Here is a 23,598-nt window from a genome sequence, read left to right on the forward strand (position 1 = left end):
CAGGGGTTACTCCTGGCTCTGCACTTAGGAATTACTCCTGAGTGCTCAGGGGACATGTTGTATGCCGGGGATCAAACTCAGGTCAGCCGCATGCAAGGCAGACGCTGTACTAGCCGCTGTACTATCCACCCCTCCCCCCATGCTAATCTTAAACCTCAAACTAAACCTATCTTGTCCTCAACCTAACTGCCTCAATATCACTGTCATCCCGTTGATTGGCGATTTGCTCGAGCGGGCGCCAGTAACATCTCCATTCATCCTAGCCCTGAGATTTTAGCAGGCTCCTTTACTCGTCTTTCCCAACAGTGCCACATTAGAGGCTCTTCAGGGCCAGGGGAATGAGAGACCCATCATTGTTACTGTTTTGGGCATATGAATATGCCACAGGGAGCTTGCCAGGCTCTCCCGTGCGGGCAGTAAACTCTTGGTAGCTTGCCAGTTTCTCCGAGAAACAGAACTAGGCTATAAGAGGTCTCGTGGCTGCATTTGCTTCTGGGAGCTTGGTTTTATGGTCTCTGGATCTTGGTTGATGGGATTACACAGCACCAGGCCAGTTTCTGGGTATGACTGCATAGCTACTAAAAAATGGAGGATCTGGGCAGAAGTGACCCAGTCCCGATCCAAGCAGGCTTGGAGATCTCAGCCCCGGGTCCCTCACACCTGGGTTCCTCTGCTAACAGTCAGTCTAAATTTAACAAATGCCTTATGCATACTTTTTTTTTTTTTTAATTATATCCAGTGATGCTCAAGGTTTACTCCTGGCAGTGCTGGGGGACTATATAGTATTAGGAGGATCGAACCGGGTCAGTGCGTGCAAGACAAATGCCCTTCCCGCTGTGCTATCACTCCAGCCCTGAACTGTATTACCTGAACAAACCCTGACCCATGAGGTCAGGCTGTTGTGTGTGGGCTCGTGGGGCGGGGGGGGGGGGGGGTTCCCCACAAGCCTGTGAGGGGAAAAAAACAGAATTCCAGGCCCCACCCCGTGGCTTGTGCCTCTGCTCTGTGCCATTTTGTGGCGGGCCGGGGGCTTCAGCCCCACAGGCGCCTCTCACCACCGAGGTGTGGAAAACACAAACATGCCACCCCAGCTCTGTGGCCTGGGCCTCCGTGTCTGGCTGTTTCGTTTGCACGGCCCAAGCGGAGGCGCCCAGCGGGCTCCATGGCCAGCCCCTTGCTGAGGGTCAGCACCAACACTACACCAGACTCCAGTCTGACACTGGCTTCTACCGACGTGCTCCCCAGGGCGAGACTCCTCTCACCCCTGCACACCCGAGGGAGATCCCTCATCCCTGCGCACCCCCGGGAGAGACCCCCCTCACTCCAGCACACCCCTGGGAGACTCCTCACCGCTGTGTACCCCTAGGAGAGGCCCCTCACCCCTGCACACCCCTGAGGCCCCTTACCCCTGCACACCCCTGGGAGACCCTCACCCCTGTGCACCCCTGGGAGAGACTCCTCAGCCCTGCACACCCCTGAGGAAGAGACCTCTCACCCCTGTGCACTCCTGGGAGACCACCTGACCCCTGAACAGCCCTGGCAAGTAGAAACCCCTCACCCCTGTGCACCCCTGGTGGGAGGGGACCCTTTACCCCTGCACACCCCTGGGAGAGACCCCTCACCCCTGCAAACTCATTGGGGAAGATCCCTCACCCTTGCATACCCCTGGGAGAGACCCCTCACCCCTGCACACCTGTCAGGGAAGATCCCTCACCCTTGCATACCCCTGGGAGAGAACCCTCACCCCTGCACACCACTGGGGGATAGACCCCCTCACCCTCACCCCTGAATACCCCTAGGGGGAGGCCCCTCACTTTTGCCTCAGCCCTGAAAGCTGCTCTGAAGCTGTGTTCGTGTCTCCCTCGCCCAGAAAGCTCCTGCTAGCAGTTTGACCCGCCTATTTCTGCCCCAACACACAGCCTGGCCCCGCCCACAGCCCCAATCCTCAGCCTCCCTCTGTTAACGGGCCACATGACCCACACTCTCAATGGGTGAGAGCAAGTGCCCAAGGTCACTCTGAAGAGTGGAAGAGCCGACACCTGTTCGCCCACTTTCTTCCCCTTTCTGCAGCAGTGGAAGCTGCGCAGCGCAGGCAGGAGTCACCGCAGTCCCCTGCCCTGGAGCTGGCCAGCACAGGAAAGACACTTCCTGGCTGAAGTCGAGGAGATTTCTGAGCCTCTGGTAATCACGGACCATGAGGATGTGATCAAGACTCGTGATCAAGACTCGGCATCCGCTGAGCACTGCACCAGGGACTTTGTTCTTAGTAGCGCTTCTCAGCTGGGGGTGGATTTGGTTCTCAACACACACACACACACACAATTGTGGCCAGGCCTCGACCTTGAGGGAGGAGGCCACAGCCAGACACCCCTAGGGCATGGCTGGCGTCCGGATGAGCCCTCTCACTGCCGCCCAGAACTTCTTCCCGGACTTTCTGGCAGCAGCCGTGTTCCGGACCCCAGACACCCCTACAGGAAAGTCTCTGCCCGCCCTTGGGCGCAAACGGGAACACATGGGCACCCTGGACCGGCTCCCCCCTAACCACAACCGGCCTGCCTGCCTTCGTGTGACAAGTACGCTCACCTCAGGGCCAGCAGCACGGCTTACGGGGCAAGAGCACCAGCAAGAGGACCAGTTCCCTCCCCAGCACTGCACGGTCCCCAGAGCACCACTGGACGTGGCCCCCAGAATAAGGCATGCGCACGTCCTGAGCCGGGGCACAAGGGGACCCCTTCCCTTCATCTTGTAACAGACTTGACCCCCAGTCCCACCCGACAGGGCCGGGGCGCGGCTGAGCAGAACTGCACCTGAGAACTGGAGAGCTGGTGTCCGCCCACACCCCTCGGGGAGCTCGCTGCACCCCCATGTCTTCTCCCACTTCCCGTCCCCACCAGCATTTTGGGGCTGTCACCTCCCTCCTTCACGTCACCACACCATCGAGTCTGTTCCCCCTTCACTAGCTGTTTCTCCACTCCCTCGACAACCAAGTTCTTCTTCAAACCCTCTCATTTCCTCTCTCGGACCCTGCAACCCCATCTGTCCCAGCCCCACCACTGACGCCAGGTCACACCTTCTGAAGTATTGGTTGCTTTTGAGAATTGAGCTGCTTGTCTGGAAGCAAGTCGGGCAATCACGTTAGTTCAATCCTACCCACCCAGGGTGAAAAGCCACATGAAAGATGCCAGGTCTTGGGGCCGGAGCAATAGGGCACCTGCCTTACACACGGCTGACCTGCGTTCGATCCCCAGCATCCCATATGGTCCCCCAAGCACCACCAGAAGTAATTCCTGATTGCAGAGCCAGGAGTAACCCCTGAGCATCACTGGGTGTGACTCAAAAAGCCAACAAAAAGAAGAAAGAGAAGGAAAAGAAAAGAACAGAAAAGAAAAGAGAAAAGGAGAAGAAAGGAAAAGAAAAAAGAAAAGAGAAAAGGAGAAGAAAGGAAAAGAAAAGAACAGAAAAGAAAAGAAAAGAAAAGAAAAGAAAGGAAAAGAAAAGAAAAGAAAAAAGAAGGAAAAAGAGAAGAAAAGGAAAAGAAAAAAGAAAAGGAGAAGAAAGGAAAAAAGAAAAGAAAAAAGAAAAGAAAAGAAAAGAAAAGAAAAGAAAAGAAAAGAAAAGAAAAGAAAAGAAAAGAAAAGAAAAGAAAAGAAAAGAAAAGAAAAGAAAAGAAGAGAAGAGAAGAGAAATAGGAAAGGTGCCAAGTCTAACACAGTTGAAAGTTGGATGCAGGGGTGCTTCCTTCTGGTTTCCCAGTCCGGGGAAATTAGTACCTGTAATAAGCAGGGGTGAAGGCCGCAATTGCAGGAGTGGGGAAAAAAAAGAAAAACAAAAAATCCCTTAACGAAAAGACATATTTAACATGGGAAGGTTTATTAAATATCTGAACCATCAAATAAGCAGTGAGATATAAATTTGCACCCTCAGTAACAGAGCCTGAGCCGCAAGGTCACACGCCACTGCAGTCACCCTGTCAGACAGGACCCGGGGGAAGGCAGGACGGGGCACTAATCCTGACAAGCAGCTTCAATGGAGCGGCAAGGCTGTTCCTTCAGCAGCGTTTGCTTTGCATCGCACACACCCCCCAGATGTGGCCCAACATCAAGCCATCTGGAGGCACAGACACAAGACTTTAAAGTCGTCTGATTTCCTCACAGTTCCACAAAAGAGCCCGTGTGTCCTTTCAGTGGTTTCTACTTGCTGGGAATGACTTTGCAGCCCAAGGCTTTGTGCAACCAGGGGCCCTGGGGCTTCAGCAGTGGAGGCCTGCCGTGAGGCCACCAAGGCGCTATTACACTGCCATTGAGCCTACCAGGACAGAGAAGAGCTGCACAATTGCCCGTGGGGGCTCCAGCACAGGCTGCCGGCTGCCCAAACAGCCCCTAAGCGCAACCGTCAGGGACTCCCTTCCACGGACACACGGCCATGCCTACCTCTAAGCGTGGGTGCCCCGGTATGTGATGCACGCGCTCCATCTCTGAGTGCCAGTGAATGCGTTCTCGAGAAGGGTGAGCGGGAGGAGAAACACGCGCCACACACAGTCCTGACTTCACAGTCTTTACTTTTAAACGCGTGTCGGAACACAAGGAACAAGATGGGACAAGTCCTCCAATTCTACCACCTAGTGATTTCAGGGAGGGGAAACGAAAAGCAGCCCCCGCGGTGCCGCTGCGAGTCACGTGCCGGCCCTGGGCAGGGCTGGTTAAGGCCGGCGGCTGCTTGACGTGGGGAAAAACAACTATTTACTACTTTTTCATAGATGAAGCCCCTGACCTTTAAGAAAGTTTTAGGGAAAAAAAAAATTTTTTTTTGATCCCTTTCTTTCTTAAAACAAAAAACAAAACAAAAATACACCTTTTTTTTTCAGAACATCTAAGAAAGACACTCAGTATTGAGACATATTTATACATCGCTTGAGCTAAAAGGCATAGAAAAGCAAAGTATATTAAATTTCTAAGAAAAATGAGGTAAAAAGATGAAATCTTTGGATAAGCTAGAGTTCGTACAAAGAAACTAGATTTGCTATTCTTCAGAAAAGGGAAGGAACCTACCACCATATAAATAACTGAATGCCTTTGCACAATTACAACTCAAGCTCCACTAAAGCACCGTGCCCGGGCAGGTGTCAATCCACGGGAACAGGTGTGGCTTTCTTCTCCGCCTAGCCATTGATGCGATAGTTTTCGTGGATTTGCGGCTGGATGTCGCAGATGAAGGCCAGGAGGTTATCCAGAACCTCGTCCCTGTTCTGCTGGAAGTAGGTTTGGAGGACGGTCATCTTCTCCTGGGTCTCCTTCTCCACTTCCGTGCTGCAACTGCCGTGGGACCCCAGCGCCTGCAGCCAGGGAGAGGAACACAGACACTCAGTAGGCAGCTCGCTACTGTGGACAAGACCCGGTCTCCGAGGGGAACAGTGAGAATCAGCAGGTGTCCGGCAACTCAGGACTGCAGAGAAGCGGGGAGCTGGCATTCCCACGGTTACCGGGAGCAAAGACCACCGCTGTCGAAAGCTAAAGCCAGAGACGAAGGCCCAAGCTCCGTGGTAGAGCAGAGGCCTCAAAAACATCAGCAACTAGATTCTATCCCAGGTACAAAACAGTCAGCTGCAGAACTACCCAGCCAGGACATTGTCCCAGTGATCTAGTCACATCTGCCCAGAGTCGGACACCTGGCCTTACCCAAAGACTGGAAAGAATCTCAAGACCAGTGACAGGGTTGATTCTTTAGGAGTACGGTATGGGACCAGAGCGGTAGTCCAACATGAGGGCGAAGCTTCCCTTGCACATGGAAGACAGAGGTTCGACCCCCGCAACCCATATGGTCCCTCAAGCACCGCCAGGAGTAATTCCTGAGTGCAGAGCCAGGAGTAACCCCTGAGCATCGCCAGGTGTGGCACAAACACAACCTCCCCCAACTAAATTAGTACAGAGATACCAGAGAACACTGTCCCACTGGGAGGGCAAGGCACGGAGATACAGGCACAAGAGAGACAGAAGTGTAAAACACTTTGGAGAGGACAAGCAAGGCAGAACGGGATCAGCGCGGGCAGATATTTTCCTAGTGTTATTTTAGTGCAAGGCAAACGCCCTCCCCGCTGTGCTATCGCTCCAGCCCCTCTAGTGTCATTTTTAAAGGGAGTTATATGTGGTGTTTCTCGGAAAGCTCTTATACACTCATACACACGGGAGAGCAACTTAGGAGGAGCAGCGTTTCCCACTGAGGGCTACCGCTGTGGCTGTGCGCTCAGCAGCAGTCCCCAGCTCAGCGTTCTACCAGCTCACGCAGGAAGCGGAGCACTGACGAACAGAGGCGACTGCACGTGCGGGGAAGGGACATGAGCCTCGCCACGTGCTCGCTCCTTTGCTCCTTTGCACCGTCTGCACGGAGCCCTTCACCCCCCGACCCCGGGCTCCAGGGAAGGCGAGACTTGCTTCACTCCGACAGTCTTCCGAGCACAGCGCTGCTCTGGCTACCTGCCACACCTAGTCCTACAGCTGCACCTTCTGGGGTCTATGAAGTTCATGGGGAAGGAACCCCGGCAGGGCCATCACTGCTCTGCCTCAGCACGCCCGGGCTGCTCCCAGCCCCCTTTCCAGCTGAGAACGCCCCGTTCTCTCACTGACCCGTCCCTCCCAGCCTGAGGAGGCTGCCACACCCCTTGCCCACAGGGAAAACCGAGATGCTCACAGAGAGGGGAGAGCACCTGCCAACACCCAAATACAGGGGTTCCGAGCTCCAACTCGGGACTCTTGCTGGACCGTGGCTCTCTGGTAAAGGGCGGGCTTCCGATGTCTCAGGCCACGGGTGCAACACACAGAAGCAGACAAATGCAGAATCTGTCACGTCACTTGAGAACTGCTCAGTGACAGAAATTCCATGGGCATGTCCTCAGCAGCGCAGGTGCCAGCTCATCACTGTAACAGCCTGTAGCGCGCCCCCACCCCCCCAACTTTGTTCTAAGAACAGAAGCTACGTGCCGGGCCCCAACAAGCAGTCTCCAGCGGCACAGCTACTGTGTGCTCGTGCCCAGTGTGGCGCTGAGACAGGCCCCACAGGCAGGTGCAGAAGAGACGTGATAAAGAGAAAAAGCCGGCGAGATGGCTCAACCGGCTGGAGCACATGCCAGAGGCCGGGGGCAGATACCTGCCCTTCCTGGTCCCCAGAGCACGATTAGAACCATCCCCAAACCCCCAGAATCAAAACAAATTTTAAAAAAAATGCGGTCTGCCTTTCACCTGGAATTTTAATTACAGCGGTCAATAAACTCCGTCCTGTTGAGACGCGTTGGAACTGTTTTCTAGCACCTCGTGACACCAAGGCACGTGCCCTTGGAGCCTCCAGTCAGAGTCCTGACCGGTCCCTTTCTCTGGGGAGCCCCCGCCAGCCACTCCCAGAGAAGCGGCAGGACCGCTGGATTCCTGTTCCTCATGCCACCGTGCCCTCCAGGCCCCAGTCTGGCCCATATCTCCCGTGATACTACGCTGACGTGGCACTCCCTGAAGCCGGCCTTTATGGAAGTCGCGGCCCTCCTCACAGTGGCAGGTTGGCGAGACTCTCATTGGTCACGGAGTCTCCCTGGCCAGCAGCCTGGGAGACTGGCCGCTAAGCCCCAAGAGGGCAGGGAGGCACGCGCGTGCAGTGCGTCAAGTGTGCAACTGACGAGCAGGCGTGACCGTGAGATGAGAGCCCACACTCTAGCAGCTGGAGCTCGTGTGGGAGACGTGGCGGAGTGTGTGCTCCATCTCTGGTGTCTGTGCGTACACTGTGTGTCCCAGCCCCCCTCCCCCCCGCAGGTGTGGCCCTCGTGATCCAAGGGTACATGCACCTGGAGCTTGGAGGTGTGGTGACGGGGGGTGGAGGGGAGAATAACCCAAATTTCAGAATGCCGCCACAATCAGCAACTGCACTGAGCTATGCTGGTGTTGGGGAGGGGGTAGGGGAGGGGGGAGAGCGGGCGGATTCCCGGGAATAAACAGTAAAGGATGCCCACCGCAGCTTCCTTGGCCTTGAACTCCTTCTCCCTCTGCAGGCGGTACTGCTCGATTTCTGCCTGAGCTTCTTCTTTGGCCTGCTTCAGTCTCCGATTCTTTCCTGTTTTCAAAGGAAAGAGCTTCATCAGGAAGTGGTTCGAACTGCCAGAGGCAGAAGGAGAGAGGACCCCGCGAGTCTTAACAGCAAACACTGAGAAAGTCATTTAAAGACACAGTGAAAGATCATGCCAGGGAAAGAGGAACGGGGTCAGTGAGTGAAAGAGGAAGAAAGGACTGCCTCTGGAGAGAAGAAAATAAGGTCAATGTGTCAGAATACTCCCTCAGTCCCATCTACTAAAACCAGAGCGGAGTGGATGCCAGAGCCATCTGGGAGCTTCTCTTCCTAAGAAGTCAACACCTACGCCGTGCTGACTGCAACTGGAGCTCAGCTCAGCAGCTCCGCCAGGAAGCTAATGTGCTCTCAGGGGATGCCAGCCTACCATGGAACCAATGGAACAGATGATGTCATGTTAGCAAACGGACCCGAGGGAGTCCTGCCGGGGGCTGGGGAGGTATTCTGAGCACAGGGCACTGGAGGGGAAGGAGGCTGGAGCATCCATCCGGAGTGAGGGACAGGGGGCTCCAGTTTCTGTGGCAGAAGAGTGACCCATCACACAGCTGGGACGATTATCTAGGTTCCACGAGCTTCTGCAGGCAAACTGACCACAAAACTAATCAATCATACCCTTTGGTTTGACTCTCTACTAATTAAACTGCTCAGCTACTCAAATGGGAAATTAAAAAATGCGGGGGGGGGGCAGGGTGTCTGATCCCAGTTTACCAATGCGGAGGGTAATATACAATTCAGAGCAAACACACCCTGTAAGGAAAATCACACTTGATCTGTACGATCGCATAGCAGCGGCAGGCCCCCACATCACCTTTAACCTTCCACCTCTGGTCAGGAACCGGATTCTGAGGGCACAGCCACCCAGGTCCACACTCCAGGGGGCAAGTAGGAACCATCGACAAGCGGTGAGGGCCCAAGGGCTCTTTCTGCACGGCCAGCCCCGCTCCAGTCCTCCACCAAACTATCCTCCTTCACCACATTCAGGGGAGTGTTTAAAAGCCAGAGATCTTTTCTAAACCAGCTTGCTAATAACCTTCATGGAATTACGTGGGAGCTCCACACGACTTCCAAACACCAGCTTCCTGGTCACTCCCAACTCCTCTGGCTTCCTGATTTCAGCAAATTATCTTCAGAGTTTAGTTCTGACTGGCTTCTCTAAAAACCAAAAGGAAGTATTTAAACAGGAAATCATATTTCTTCTAAAACTGATTTTTTGGGGCTGGAGCAATAGCACAGCGGATAGGGCGTTTGCCTTGCACACGGCCAACCTGGGTTTGATTCCCAGCATCCCATATGGTCCCCTGAGCACCACCAGGAGTAATTCCTGAGTGCATGAGCCAGGAGTAATCCCTGTGCATCACCGGGTGTGACCCAAAAGCAAAAAACAAACAAACAAGCAAATAAATAAATAAATAAATCTGATTTTTCGGGACAGAGCAATAGTACAGCAGGTAGGGCATTTGCCTTGCATGTGGCCAACCTGAGTTCAATCCCCAGCATCCCATATGGCCCTCCAAGTACCACCAGGAGTAATTTCTGAGTGCAGAGCCAGGAGTAACCCCTGAGCATCGCAAAGGGGTTAACAAAAATAAAAACAAAAAGAAAAAAGATTTTTCTTGAGTCTTACATGTAGAAGCCGACCATTTGTTTCGCTCCAATGACACCCATAACACACTTTTATTATCTTATGATCCAAAGCGATGATTCCTACAAGATTCAGTCAGACCAGACTCCCCGCAGCCCAGCCCCATGAGGCTCATTCTCAGCCATCTGGGCCGGCCAGTGAACCAGACCCAAGGACCAGACCCGTGTTGCTCTGTCCTGTGGTGCAGGAGATTCCTTGCGCCACCCCAGTAGCACTCTAGGCCCCCAGGGGCCACACCTGCAGTGCTCAGGGATCCAACACGGGTCTCACATGCAAGGCATGTGCCTTAACCCTTAATATCTCTCAGACCCTGAAGTGATCACACCACACACCTTCGCTTTCCAAAATGTTGTTTGGTTTCTGGGCCACACCCAAGATTGGGTCGGGGGAGGAGGGAGGGGTGTATTCCTGGTGGTTCTCAGGGGACCATAAGCCAAGCCAGGGGTTGAGTCCAGATCAGTCCCAGATCAGTCTCGTGTAAGGCAAGCTCCCCACCCACTGTACTATCTCTCTTGCCCCAGGCTTTCCCATCTCTAACAAGTCATAGAGACCAAAAGAAAGCATTCTTTTATCAAATTTCCTCCCTCCTTCTGATCCTACTCACTGCAAATTCTGATATGTATATAAGCCCATAAGCTTATTTAAAAGAAACTCAGGAACAGTGAGGTAGTACCGTGGGCAAGGTGCTTGCAGGGATGGGCCCCCCAAGTCCTGCTAGACACTATCGCTGGTCACCACTAGGTGCAGCCCAACACCCCCCCCCCAAATATATTAAGAAGTATGTAACCCAAGACAGACACATCTTCCCACCAGAAGAGATATAAGCCGTATCTCAGACTTCCCAGGCCGTCAGGATGATTCCCACCCCACTCCAGAGGTGGCTGCCTACATCACCCCACACAGGCTCACAGGCTTCCTGCCAGAAACAACCTCCTGATGAGCCATCAAAAGACAAACTGAGAAGTCACTCTGGAAATAACCTATCAGGGGCATGGCCACAAACATTCTGGAGAGACAGCTCAGAACTTTCCAGTCATCGAACTAAGAAGACAAGCCTGTTCCCTCCTGTGCTCCCTCCGAGCAAACTTTCCTAGGAAACAGAATTCTAAAGCCCCTCCTCAAGAATGCAAAGGAGCCAAGATTTCTTGGGTGGGGGGGGAGAGTATAAGTGTCATACGGTGATTGTGATTTTGATACTGTGCCCTCGGGGAAAGAAAGGCCTTGATGCCTCTGCTATGCTGCTTCCCACACTGGGTCAGATTGCTTCCCCACGAGCCTCACTTTTTCTTCATGGAAACGGGGATAGAAACATCCCACCCAGGGAGAAAATGAAAACACCAAGTCCAAAAAGCTTGGTCCCTGTCTCCGAGTCGTATGGCTTACTGCAGCGCTTGGATAAAAACTGACAAATTGGGACTAAGTAGTCCTAGCCTGGATGGAGAGGAGAACAAGAAGTCAGGGAGGACTTCTTGGAAGCACCGTCCCCTAAACCAGCATTCTGCAACGAGCACCTGTCCTGCGTCACAGTGATGTCCAACCATTCTACACCCGCGATCTGGTGGCCTGCTGCCCTGGACCTTGATGGGGTAGAGAACAAAGAGAGAAAACTGGGGAAACGACAGCCCAGAGGGCACAAAAAGTGCAAGCCGGTGAAACCCAAGACAGTAACTTCCAGGAATCTCGGTTTGGCCCTGAAGCCTGAGACGAGGGAAGAAACCATGGGTCGGGTCCAGTGTGGGCTTGGTCCTGCAGGGCCCACCGTGCCTCTGCGGGCAGCCAAGGAGGTGGGGAGGTGGATTTGCATTTCTCAAGGATGACTGACAGCGGGTGAGTGGGCCCGCAGGGGAGGCGGCGACCTGCTGCCACCGGCCCATCCGGATCCACCGGTTAGCTTCTTCAGCGACCTCGACCTTTTCTCCAGAGCTGCCCTGGTCGCCCCTGCAAGGAAACCTCTACAAAATCTGCCTCCTTTGCTACATATTCCCCCCCCCCGATTCCCGGGGGGGGGGTGCGGGGGAGCCCACCGAAGCGCTCGGCATTTCTGCGCGAGGCTGGGACCCCGAGGCAATGTTTGTTACTGTTGCAGTTTGAAATAGTAAGCACCCTTGAGCGATCCGTCTGACCGCCCGGGGCGGGGGGCCCTCGGGGAGCTCGGGGGCGCCCGGGAGGCCGCAGTGTGCGAGAGTGAACAGAGAAGAATGAGCAGGGAGAAGACAAAGGGCGGGGCACGGGCTGGGGAGGCACCCAGAGGGAGCCTCGAAGGCCTGATCGGTGCAGGCGCGGGCGCCTGTCCTGACCCCGGGGTGGGCCCGGGAGCCCACTGGGGGTGCTGGGGTGGGGGGCGGGGGGGCTAATCCGGCTCTAAGGACGCCCCCGGAGCCTCGCACGCCCGCCGGCCACCACGAAGGCTGCCCACCCACTCACCCCGGAGTCACACGCTCCCCCCAACCCCGCCCCCCCCGCAGCCTCCCGGGCCGCTGGCCCCGCGCTCCGCCACCCACGAGCCGCGGCGGCGGTCACTGCCCCCACCCCCGCCCCCCGGGGCCCCGCGGTGTCCAGCCAACGCACCCCCCACCTCCTCCCCCGTCGCGCCCCGCCGGCCCGGTTCGACTCACGCTTGCGGGCCTCCGACACCTTCTCGGCGGCCCGCTTCTCGGCCTGCAGCAGCTGCTGGATGCCCTGCGACTGGCTGGCCATGGCGCCGGCGACCGCGAGCCCGAGGCCGGCCGCTGCAACAGGCCGAGCGCCGCCGCGGGTCAGCTGACCCAACCGCCGCCGGCCGGCGCCCGCGCCCGCGCGCCCGCCACGTGACCGCCGCGCGCGCCAGCTGACGGCTCTCAGCGCCGCTGATTGGACGCGGCGCGGGCGGCGACTGCGCCTGCGCCGCGGCTGCTCTTTGTCCGCTCCCTCCCGGGGACTCTGCCCGGGCCGGGGTGCAAAGGCCGCTTGCTGCGTGGGTTCCGTCGTGGCGGTCGCTCCCCCTTTCTTCGTGCGGGGCTTTCTCTCTCGATCTGATAGCTACCGTTGAATCCAGAGAAGGGACGGGAGACACTGTTTCTTATGTTTTGCACACTGCCTTACTTGCTTCTCTCGCTCTCTTTTTTTTTTTTTTTTTTTGCTTTTTGAGGTCACACCCGGCAATGCACAGGGGTCACTCCTGGCTCATGCACTCAGGAATGACTCCTGGCGGTGCTCATGGGATGCTGGGATTCGAACCCGGGTCGGCCTCGTGCAAGGCAAACGCCCTCCCCGCTGTGCTATCACTCCAGCCCCTGCTTCTCTTTAAAAAAAAAAAATTATATTTACTGAATCACAGCGAAATACACACTTAGAAAGCGGTTCGTGATGGGGTTTCAGTCAATGTGCCAACGTCCATCCCTCCACCAGTGACCATTTCCCACCGCCAATGTCCCCAGTTTCCTTCCCACCACCCACACCTCCCCCAGCCTCCTCCATTTCTTCCTTTTTTATTATTACTATTATTTTCTTTTCAGTCTTGTGAGGTTTGAGCTGCACCCAACGATGCTTGGGGGCTACTCCTGGCTCTGTGCTCAGGAGCTGCTCCTGGTGAGGCTGGGGAAACCCTGTGTGGTGCTGGGCAAGGCTTACAGCACCTTAACCCATGTTTTATTGTCTATGTGGGTCCTTATATGCTCCTTTTCTGGAAATTTCCTTGGCACTCTGAGTACCTGAGAAGGCAGATTAGGGGATTCTTGGCCAGGCTCTTAGGATGGTGCTTGGGTTAGGAGGGAGATGTACCGAAGGCAGACTTGCCAGTTTTCTGTGTGATTAGACAGATGACGCTTTCCCAATGCATCCGGAGTTCCGGGACAGATTGGGCTGCTTTCCATCAATATTTGATGAGTGTCGGCTGTGATCCTAGACCTCGGCCATTGTTAGTACTGACAGAAGCAGGCAGTGTGGAAACGGCTGTAAACAAAATAAAGGACTATCTTGTTCCATTACCGAAAAATAAAGGGGCCTTGAGACCCCCAGGTCAGGCATTCTTGAGTTTATCAACTTCCTAATTAAAAAAAAAAAAAGAAGAAGAAGCTTCCTAGGTCAAAAATTCCTCTCCCTGACAAGTCCCAAGCAACTCTGGGGTGTGAGTGAGAAATACCGCGTGATCAGCTTGGTCAAAGCAATGCTTGGAAACTTCAGTCCAGAGTTGACTGCACTTCCTTATTTTGAGTATTGTTTGTTTCTTTGTTTTCCGTTTGGTTTTGGTTTTGGTCATACCAGGCGGTGCCCAGGGGTTATCCCTGGCTCTGTGCTCAGAAATCACTCCTGGCATGCTCAGGAGACCATATGGGATGCTGGGGATCAAACCCAGGTCAGTCCCATGTAAGGCAAACATTCTACCCGCTGTACTATTGCTCCCGCCCATGGATGTGTAATTTTGTCTTTACTTCACACCTTCCATTTTAGGGATGCCTACATCCAAACTTGGGACGTGCAGTTTATTTCTTCTACTTAGTGAGGCATTCCACCGGGCAATTTCCTTCACTTATGGGGCTGCCTCCTCTCTGGAGAAAACCGTTTTATTTTCCCACTTATCTTCTCAAATTCTTTTCAGCACCTGGTGAAGATTGGAATCGACTTCTTTCTCTCTAAACAGAGCATCTCATCGCAGCCTGAGAATCACAGTTCCCCCAAAATTCAGGCAACAGGGTCCAGCTCCCACACCAGGAAGACCAAATGAGTCTCAAGGGTAGCTTGGCAGCCGTCCTGAAGAACAGACTGTAATGTCCATGCCAGGCATATGTTTGTGCAGACTTTACATGATCTCCTGTACTCCCTGACCCTGTTCTCTCAGGGGTCAAATACCACCGAGGACAGTACTGAGGCTCCCTCAAAGGAGAGTAAGACAAGGAAGGCCCCTGGGGGTGCTCATAGATTTTGCACAGAACAGACTTCAATAAATAGAACAAACTACAAACTATAGTTTGTTCCTACAAACTGACGTAGAAACAGTGCAGGGTGATTTAAGAAGAAAATAGGAGAGGGAACTCTATACATGTTTGAGAAAAGAAGGGACATTTACTATTATTATTATTATTTTGCTTTTCGGGTTACATCTGGCGATGCACAGGGGTTACTCCTGGCTCTGCAGTCAGGAATTAACCCTGGCCGTGCTCAGGGGACCATATAGGATGCTGGGAATCGAACCCAGGTCGGCCACATGCAAGGCAAACACCCTACCCATTGTGCTATTGCTCCAGCCCCAAGAAGGGACATTTAAAATGAGATCAGACATCCAGATCAGGCGGCTACTTCTCCCGGAAGGGAACATAACATGAGGCCCCCATAGCCATGCCACTAGTCTCAGAGCCAGGTTGTTTCACTCCGGACGCCCCAGAGAGGGGCAGGTGAGAGCCCTTCTCGCCCCAAGGGAACCAGCTCAGGCAGCCAAAAACCTCCACAACCCAACTGCTCACACGAGCCAAGCCGCCCCCACACACTCGAGCCTAGCCTCACGCATGAGTGAAGTCCCACGGAACCCAGGTAATGCGGAACTTTGTGAACTTGGACTCTGTGCTCGCTCAATGGGACCTGGGAGCGGAGATCCTCTGCCTGTTTTCCCCAGTCTCCGGCAACCCAGGGGTCACGCCTATAAATCACCTCCTGCCGGCTCCAGATAATCTCGCCTCCGGCCACCATCCACATCACATGGCTACTTCTCCCAGACGGTTATGAGGCCCCCATAACCATGCCACCAGACTCTGCGCCAGGCTGTTTTCACTCGGGGCACCCCAAAGGGGAGCGGGTGAGAGCCTTCCCCATCCCAAGGGACCCAGCTCTGGCAGCCAAAAACCTCCACAACCCAACTGCTTGGGCCGAGCCTCACATATGAGTGAACATATTTCTGGACACATCATAAGACATTCCCTACCCATTCTCCATAATTGCCACATCACATTTGATGGGGTTCAGATAGTAGGCAACAAATCATAGAGGAAATATATATATGCATATATACATATTTTCAGATATATATACCAAAGCTCACATCACCCAAACTTTAACATGTTAGTGATATCCTATAGAATGTCTTATGGCTCCTACCAAAATAGAACAATCTTCACACTGTTTCCTATATGAACACTTTTTAGTAAGCATGTTCAGCAGTTCTTCATAACAGACAATACAAAATATATTATTATTATTATTATTATTATTTTGCTTTTTTGGGTCAAACCTGGCGATGCACAGGAGTTACTCCTGACTCTGCAGTCAGGAATTACCCCTGGCAGTGCTCAGGGAACCATATGGATACTGGGAGTGAAACTCAGATTGGCCATGTGCAAGGCAAACACCCTACCCACTGTGCTATTGCTCCAGCCCCCAAAATATATTATTTTGGTTGTGTTTTGGGACAGGGATTGGGGATTGGGATGGAAACATCCTGAATTTGGTGGTGGGAAAGTGTAATAATGGTGGTTGGATTGGTGTTTCGTTATTAAATGTAATCAAGCATTGTGAACTAACTTATAAAATAAAAAAATAAATAAAATAAAATGAGATCAGAAGAATGAATGTGAGCTAACAAAGGGATGTTGATGGTGAAATGGAGGTGGGTGGGGTGAGGTGGGGAGATGTAGGAGTAAAGGACCCCAGACCAGAGTGTGAGGTATGTGCACTCAGGAAGTATTTGGACACAGAGATGATTGCCTTCACAAATAGCTAGGTACACAAATTTCAAGACATGATTTGACATGTGCTTTCCTAAACACCTGGCTTACTCTTCATAGACATTTCAAGTAGTTATTAGCCCCAGTCAGTCATGACCAAACTGAAGCTCAATGAAATGAAGCAAACTCTGTGAAGTGCCTTAGAGGTGTTCAAATGCAGCCAGATTTTGTGGACAATGTGAAGGGCTAGACGATTCCTTGAAGTAAACCAAGCACGAAGAACATTATTTTTCATGCTGGTACCTTCCTTAACAGAATTACCTGTACACTTCTGGATTCAGAGCCCGGGACACTTTCATAGGAGATTGTGTAGGGCAGGAATTGAAAGAAGGCTAATATCCATAACTTCCACCTTTTCTGATATAAAAACCAATCTTGTTTAAAAATTGAATTGCTCTGAGTTATGCAGCTTCAAAACTGTTCATGATTGGGTTTCAGTCATACAATGTTCCAACATCCATTCCTCCACCAGTGTACATTTCCTATCACCAATATCCCCAGTTTCCCTTCCACCACTCCCCGACCCAGCCTGTCTCTTTGGCAGGCACTTTCCTTATTTCTCTCTATACTTTGGGGCATTATGGTTTGCAATACAGGTACTGAGAAGTTATAGTGCTTAACTTTCAGGATGCAGTTCTTACCCAGAGTGATCGTTTCTGACCATCATTGTCCTAGCGGTTCCTTCTCTACCCCAACTGCCTTCTACCCTAATCATTGAGGCAGGCTTCCAACTACGAACCAACCCTCCTGGGCCTTGGATATTGATCTATGTTATGGTTTTTTACATCTGACAAGTGAGTGCAATTAATCTCTGTAAAGACCAGTCTGGAACTTTCCAGGGCTTTCAGTCCACTCAAACGTTTCTTGAAGAGATTGGCTTTTGTGGGCATTCTGGGGAAATAAGTCTGGAAGGCAATATGCTATCCCAAGAGAGGGAGGGGGGTTGAAAGAGATGAGGGTCACATAAAGTGTCAGAAGGAAAGAAAATTAATGGGAAACCCTGGTCCAGTTCAGATAGGCAAGAAGTGCCAGGAAATGGAAGGAGTTATTTTTATTCCAACTGGGAGTAATCGCTTAATGGACAGATATGGTCCATCACTTGATAAAAATCTTCACGCCAGCATTCGTCCAACTACCATTTTGTAAGAGGTATCTGTATATCTAGAAATTCCCATTTGTTTTTGGTTTTTGCTCTCAGCATTTCCAAAGTTTTGTGTAAGAAGAGAAACACTAAAAGATTCATTCTCTGAAAATGTCAGAGTGACTTGGATTTTCTGATAATGAGTGGGTGTTTGTGGTCAGAACTTGGTTCCCCAGGGAAGATGTCCAGGGAATCTCCCAGAGAAAAGAGGGAAGCAGTTGCCCTGCAGGGGAAGTCCAGATGTCTTGAGCCAGCAGGCCAGGGGAAGGATTTCCAAGATCATCTGGGGTGCAGAGTGGATCTTGGCCTTATTCCTTTAATGAGGGAATGCAGTTGTACAGCAGGAAGAAAATGCGCCCTTTATGAGACGGAGCCATCCACACATGAGGCAGAAACCAACGGGAGAAGCTAAATTGACCTATATAGGCCCCAGGGAAGACTCTTGGCCTGAATAAGGAAACTCAGCAGACTGGTTTCAAATCCCAGCCCTCACATTTGTGTGAGGGTTGACCTTAGGCAAATTAACCTCTGTGACCCATAGGCTCCTCATATGTTTACTATTTATTTATTTATTTATTTATTTGCTTTTTGAGTCACATCCAGCAATGCTCAGGGGTTACTTCTGGCTCTACACTCAGAAATTAGTCCTGGCTGTGCTTAAGGGACCATATGGGATGCCGGGAATCGAAACCGGGTCAGGCGCACGCAAGGCAAACGCCCTACCCACTGTGCTATCGCTCCAGCCCCTCCACATATGTTTAAAGAGGAGTTAAAGGCTGGAGAGATCTCAAAGCACTACAGCATGTGCTTTGCATCCAGGAGCCCTTAATTCAGCCTCTGGCATCACACAGTCCCCAGGGTACCCTTGGGGAGGCAACACTGGGAGTAGCCCAAGGAACAAAGATTGTACCAAAACCCAGCCCTGCTCCACCCACCTCTGCCTCAAAGGAAAAGTGCTCAGAGGTCACTCTTAGTGGTGCTTGGGGAACTATAAACAGTACCTGAATCTATATAAGGCAAGCACTTTACTCCTGGTACTATCTCCCTGGCCCTGGATTGTTATCTTTTGTGTCTGTAATGTATTGCTGACCAAATTTTTGAATGTTGTGCTCTTTTACAGACTCCATTTTCTTCTAATCCCTGGAGTTTGTAACAGCATAATTCTACATAGCACAGTAATTTTTAGGAATGTGCCCTATTCTAACAGAACTGGCAAGAGGATGTTAAAAAAAAAAAGCAGTGTTTGCCTAGATAACTTTAAAACTATCATTGGCTTTATCCAATGTCATCAATAAATCTACCTCCTTTGGAAAGTCAAAGGGGGCTTAGAGGAGGTGTATCAACTGGAAGATTCTTAAAGAGTCAGAATGAGGCTGGGGAAAGGCCATTAGCCGAAGGAAAGATTGTTCCAGGCAAAGCCACCTTACCTGAGGGAAAGGGAAAGGTTCTCCTGAAGATTAAGGCACTGGAACTGCCCAGGACATTCAAGGTTGATTAGCTTAAAGTTCCACTTTAGGGAGAGGCTCAAACAGCAGTTAGGTTTAAATATTGAGTCTCGGCATAAATCTTCTTAAAGGCCCACAGCCATGGCTCTGCTCCATTCAGGGAATGCTAATTGTGTTACTTGCCACATGGTGCGTCTTCCATGAAGTTTGATTCATCAGGCCGGGAAGGGCCTATGTCCAGTATGGGGGTCTTCTGTGGAGGCAGGAACTGAGATCTAGAGTTTGCTCTGCCAGCTTGCACTCACAGTTTTAATTGGAACTGGAGTGAGCTAATTGAATGAACAGGGGTGGATCTTAAAAGCCAAAATGAGACTCTATGAATAACCTAAAGAGGTCATTAGGAAAAGGTGTTTATTACAACACTCCCTTAGGAACAAATGGAAGGTGTTCATAGTCAGAAGCACCTGGCCAGAACCTCTGCCTGCCCCTGCCATAACCCCCACCACCTCCAGGTCTCTTCAAGGACTCCTTAGGGTCCGTTGGTCCCTTCACCCCTGTAATCCAGCATGCTGTGGATAGTTTTGTCCCAAGGCCAAGGTGAAAGTAAAGTGTCTCCCACCACTTTGGGAGGCATCTTAAAAGGGCTAGAGCACATGCCTTACTTGTAGGAACCCCAGAACTAGAGCCAGGGACACTCACGAAGAGAGATGGGGTGTCCAGGGCTGGCTTGGGTACTGGTCAACTCGTCCCTGGGGCTGGTGGTGCGATCTCTGCTCTTCCAGCACCCTGGGGCAGGAGGAGAAGGTGGGGAGCGGTTATGAAGTCAGCCAGCCTCACCCTGGCCAGCTCCTCAGAGCACTGGTATATCCAAAGTCCACATCTCTTCTCACAAACACGCCAGGTGACGGCCCCTCTCTCCCTGCCCACAGGAACTCCTCACTGTCCCTCAGAACTCACCAGCTGTCTGTAAATGTCATGTAAATAAGTGATGGGCTGGAGCAATAACACAGCAGGTAGGGCGTTTGCCTTGCACACAGCTGACCCAGGTTCAACCCCCGGCATCCCATAGGGTCCCCCAAGCACCTCCAAGAGTATTCCTGAGTGCAGAGCCCGGAGTAACCCCTGAGCACCACTGGGGTGTGACCCAAAAAAAATGCCCAAAAAATGATAAGTCAAATGAAGGACCAAGTTTAGTTCTCTTGAGGGCCTGGGGCAGGAGATAAGGGAGGAGAATGAAAGGTAATGTGTTTCCAAAACATGGAACATGTCAAGGCACAGATTAGGAGTCTTTGTCCAGGATTCTCTGAGGGTTCCATGATCCCCTAAAGCCTTATGGGACCTTTTGCACAAATGTAAAACTAAAATTGAGGGAAGGAGTGTGAAAAATTACAAAGGAGGCGTGCAGGAGGGGGAGACAATATGTGTCCTTGTTCTGTTGTTCTCGGGCACTCGGGGAAGTTCTCTCTCGTTCTCTTTCGAACGCATTCGATATTCTCGAGCCGCTGTGTAAGACCGGATCGGGACGGCTCCTCCTTGTGCTCTGCTTCTGTGTGTGCTGCTGTGCTCTCTTCTGTCTGTCTCTCTGTCTCTGTCTCTGTAGTCTCTCCTCTGGTCTCTTCCAACCTCTCTCTGTCTCTGCTTCTGTGTCTTCTCTGTTCTTCTCCCATGTCCTCTCGTGTGTCTCCCCTTGCTGTGTCTTCTTCTGTCTCTTCTGTCTTCTTCTTCTTCTGTCTCCCCCGTCTTTCCCCACAATCTTAGTTTATATAGCAAATTACATAGGGTGGTGACACAAAGGTGCGTTGAACATTAACAAGTCAAAAAAGAAGGGTAAGACCATTTCTCGAGATTAACAAAATCTCATCTAAGGAGATTACTAGGAGATCCGCTCAAGGGTGGGGCCCAAACAAGGGTGTGTCAGGGTGTGAGCTAGTAATCTGCTTAAATAGTTATAGTAAATTTACTTCTAATATTTCTAGCAATGTCATTCTGTATGAGCACAGTAAGACATCTATCAAACTTAAAGTTTGGTTTTTTCTGAGGACATCTCACTATATTTTCTAGACCACAGTCCTCAGGTCAGGTTAGTCTTCCTAACCCCAGCAGGGTCCTAGTCTCGTCTTTACTTTTGGATCATGACAGTATTTGTCTGTGACCATGCTCTTAACTTATAGTTGAGTATTGTGGTGCTTTGGTCTGGCCCATTTCGATGCCAGGGTAGCTCACAGCTTGCCCTGGGTCCATTCAGTCCCTCATCAGGACCCTACTTTTGGGGTACTAGGAACTAAGGGCAACTGAGTTGAGAAAGCAGATGTCCGGGAGTAAATATTATTGGAGTCAATCGGCTCCCAAGTTACAAAGCATAACATTAACTGTCTTCCTGTGTCCATACAGAAAGGCCATTGCTTTAAGGTAAACTAAGTTCCCTGCGGCGAGGCTAAAAGGACAAACCCCATGTTATCCTACAAAGGAACATCTTTGGTATATATTGCAGCCTGAGAGGCTCTACAATCCTCAGAGATGTGGAAGGCCCCTGGCCACACCCTATTCCAATGGCCTGCAACAGGTCTCTAAGCTCCCGTGGGCAAGCCCAAAGCATGGTTTTATTGGGGACTGTTCCCTAAGTGGGCTGAGCACCCAGGAACCCTATGGCCAGGGCTTCTGCCCAGTTGCAGGTTGCAGCTAGTCTGTCATTTTTTTAAGAGGCCTGTCCAGAGGGTGTGGTTCCTCTGTCACTCAGCACAGCCTGGAGAAAGGCCATCACAGTGACTCACAGCCAGGCTCCCACTGATAGCAGCCTCTGGCCTGCATTCCCCATGTGTACGGATGCCCTAGCCTGGGGAAAGCAATGACTCCAAATCAATCACTCATTCACTGAGTGAGCAGTGGTGTGGGTTCATGGAATACTGGAGGCAGACACAGAGGAAGGAAGCTGGGGTGCAGGTGGGGCTGGCACCCATCAGCCAGAGTCACCCCACCCTGGCAGAGGAAAGGAAGTTTCCTCCAGATGCTGGAGTCGACTGAGCAGGCCTTGATGCTAAATTCCAAGCTGCCCCTGCCTCTCTGAATGCTCAGAGAGGGGGTGAGGAATGGAGAGAAGCCCCTGTCCACCCTTCACATGGAATGAGATGGGGAGCAGGCTGCTGCAGAGGGGGACTGGGCAGGCTGGGGGAAGGAGGACAACACCCCCAAATTCACAGGGGGTGAGACCCAGGAGCCTTGTCACTGCCCCCCTCTCTAATTTGCACCCTGAGAGTGTGATATGATCTTGGGGAAACTCTGGTTGGCCTTAGGCGGAAATTTACAGGATTGCCCCAATTTTCTCCCTGGCTCCCAACTGAGCCTGAAACACCAAGATAGCTCTGGGCAGTGCCAAGAGGAACGTTTTATGGAGGAGTTTCAGAGGCTGAGGAGAGAGGCATTGTGGAGGAGGCCCTGCAAGAAGGGGCCGGGCACAGAGCCTGGCCTCTGGAAGTCTCAGCCCCGTCATTCTAATTCCCCGAGACAGCGGCTGTGTAAGTACCAGGCTCACTCACCCCAGGGGCCCGGACTCAGGATCTTACAGGGACGGGGGCTGCTGTCTATGGAGCAAAGGCTGTGACCTGATGCGCATAGATGCCAAGAGTCCTTTCACACAGGCTTTTGAGAAAGCAAGAAGCCTTATTAAGGTGTCCAGGGAGAAAGGAAGTAAAGCCTCAAATCTGACCCCCGATCTTCAAACTAAAAGATTTTTTTTCAGGGCTGGAGGGATAGCACAGGGGCTGGAGCGATAGCACAGCGGTAGAGTGTTTACCTTGCACGCGGCTGACCTGGGTTTGATTCCTCCACCCCTCTAGGAGAGCCCGGCAAGCTACCGAGAGTATCGAGCCCACACGGCAGAGCCTGGCAAGCTACTCGTGGCATATTCGATATGCCAAAAACAGTAACAACAAGTCTTCAAAAAAACTTGTGCCCGCTCGAGCAAATCGATGAGCCACAGGATGATAGTGACAGTGACAGTGGCTGGGAGTGATGCCAGGGCCTGTGGGATGCAAGGCAAACCCTGTTCTGTTGAGCTACATCACTGCACAGGGCTAGAGAAGATGTTTTTGTTTATTTATGGAAGCACATTTACTTTCTTTGCTTTTTTTAAAAAAAATTGCAATGGAAACTCTGTGGTTTACATTGCAATTATTGTTGGTTTCTCATGTGCTTAATGCCAACCCTGGGGAGGATGCTTTTAAAGTCGGAGGGCTGTGCTGGGGAGACAGTGCGAAGGGCTGAGGACATGCTTTGCATGAGGGAGGCCCAGGTTCAATTCCAGGCACCACACAGTTCCCCCACTCCGTTAGCAGCAGGAACTACCCCCTGCCCAGTGCAGAGTGAGGTTTTGGTGTGGCCTAGGGAATGGCCACCGAGCACTGTCCAGTGTAGCCCCCAAGCCACAAAGAATTCAGGGCTAAGGCAATACAATCAAAAGGGGAGAAGCAGTTTAAACTGATTGGGAGGTTCCTAGGGGATAAAGTCATGTGGACAAAGGGCTCATTTGGAGGAAGTTGATTCATAGGTTTTTGAATTAGTCTAGGGAAGGTCAATGAACCC

General features: G+C 51.9%; 1 protein-coding gene across 1 annotated transcript; it reads right to left on the reverse strand.

The window, feature by feature from the left end:
* Positions 1-4,538: 4,538 nt before the first annotated feature.
* Positions 4,539-12,549, reverse strand: ATP6V1G1 (ATPase H+ transporting V1 subunit G1). Its single transcript, XM_055122128.1, has 3 exons — positions 12,358-12,549; positions 7,988-8,088; positions 4,539-5,332 (listed from the first exon to the last, which is right to left on the reverse strand). The coding sequence occupies exons 1-3, from the start codon at positions 12,437-12,439 to the stop codon at positions 5,159-5,161; spliced, it is 357 nt and encodes a 118-aa protein (XP_054978103.1). The 5' UTR covers positions 12,440-12,549; the 3' UTR covers positions 4,539-5,158.
* Positions 12,550-23,598: the final 11,049 nt, after the last annotated feature.

The sequence above is a fragment of the Sorex araneus genome, chromosome 1 (genome assembly GCF_027595985.1).
Source record: "Sorex araneus isolate mSorAra2 chromosome 1, mSorAra2.pri, whole genome shotgun sequence".
NCBI lineage: Eukaryota > Metazoa > Chordata > Mammalia > Eulipotyphla > Soricidae > Sorex > Sorex araneus.

Bases quoted from the DNA above. Each gene is read 5' to 3' on its own strand.
- ATP6V1G1 (XM_055122128.1), bottom strand. From the start codon at position 12,439: ATGGCCAGCCAGTCGCAGGGCATCCAGCAGCTGCTGCAGGCCGAGAAG. The intron at 8,089-12,357 runs GTGAGTCGAACC...CTTTGAAAACAG, and splicing joins GGTGTCGGAGGCCCGCAAGC to GAAAGAATCGGAGACTGAAG. The intron at 5,333-7,987 runs GTGGGCATCCTT...CCCTGGCTGCAG, and splicing joins TCAAGGCCAAGGAAGCTGCG to GCGCTGGGGTCCCACGGCAG.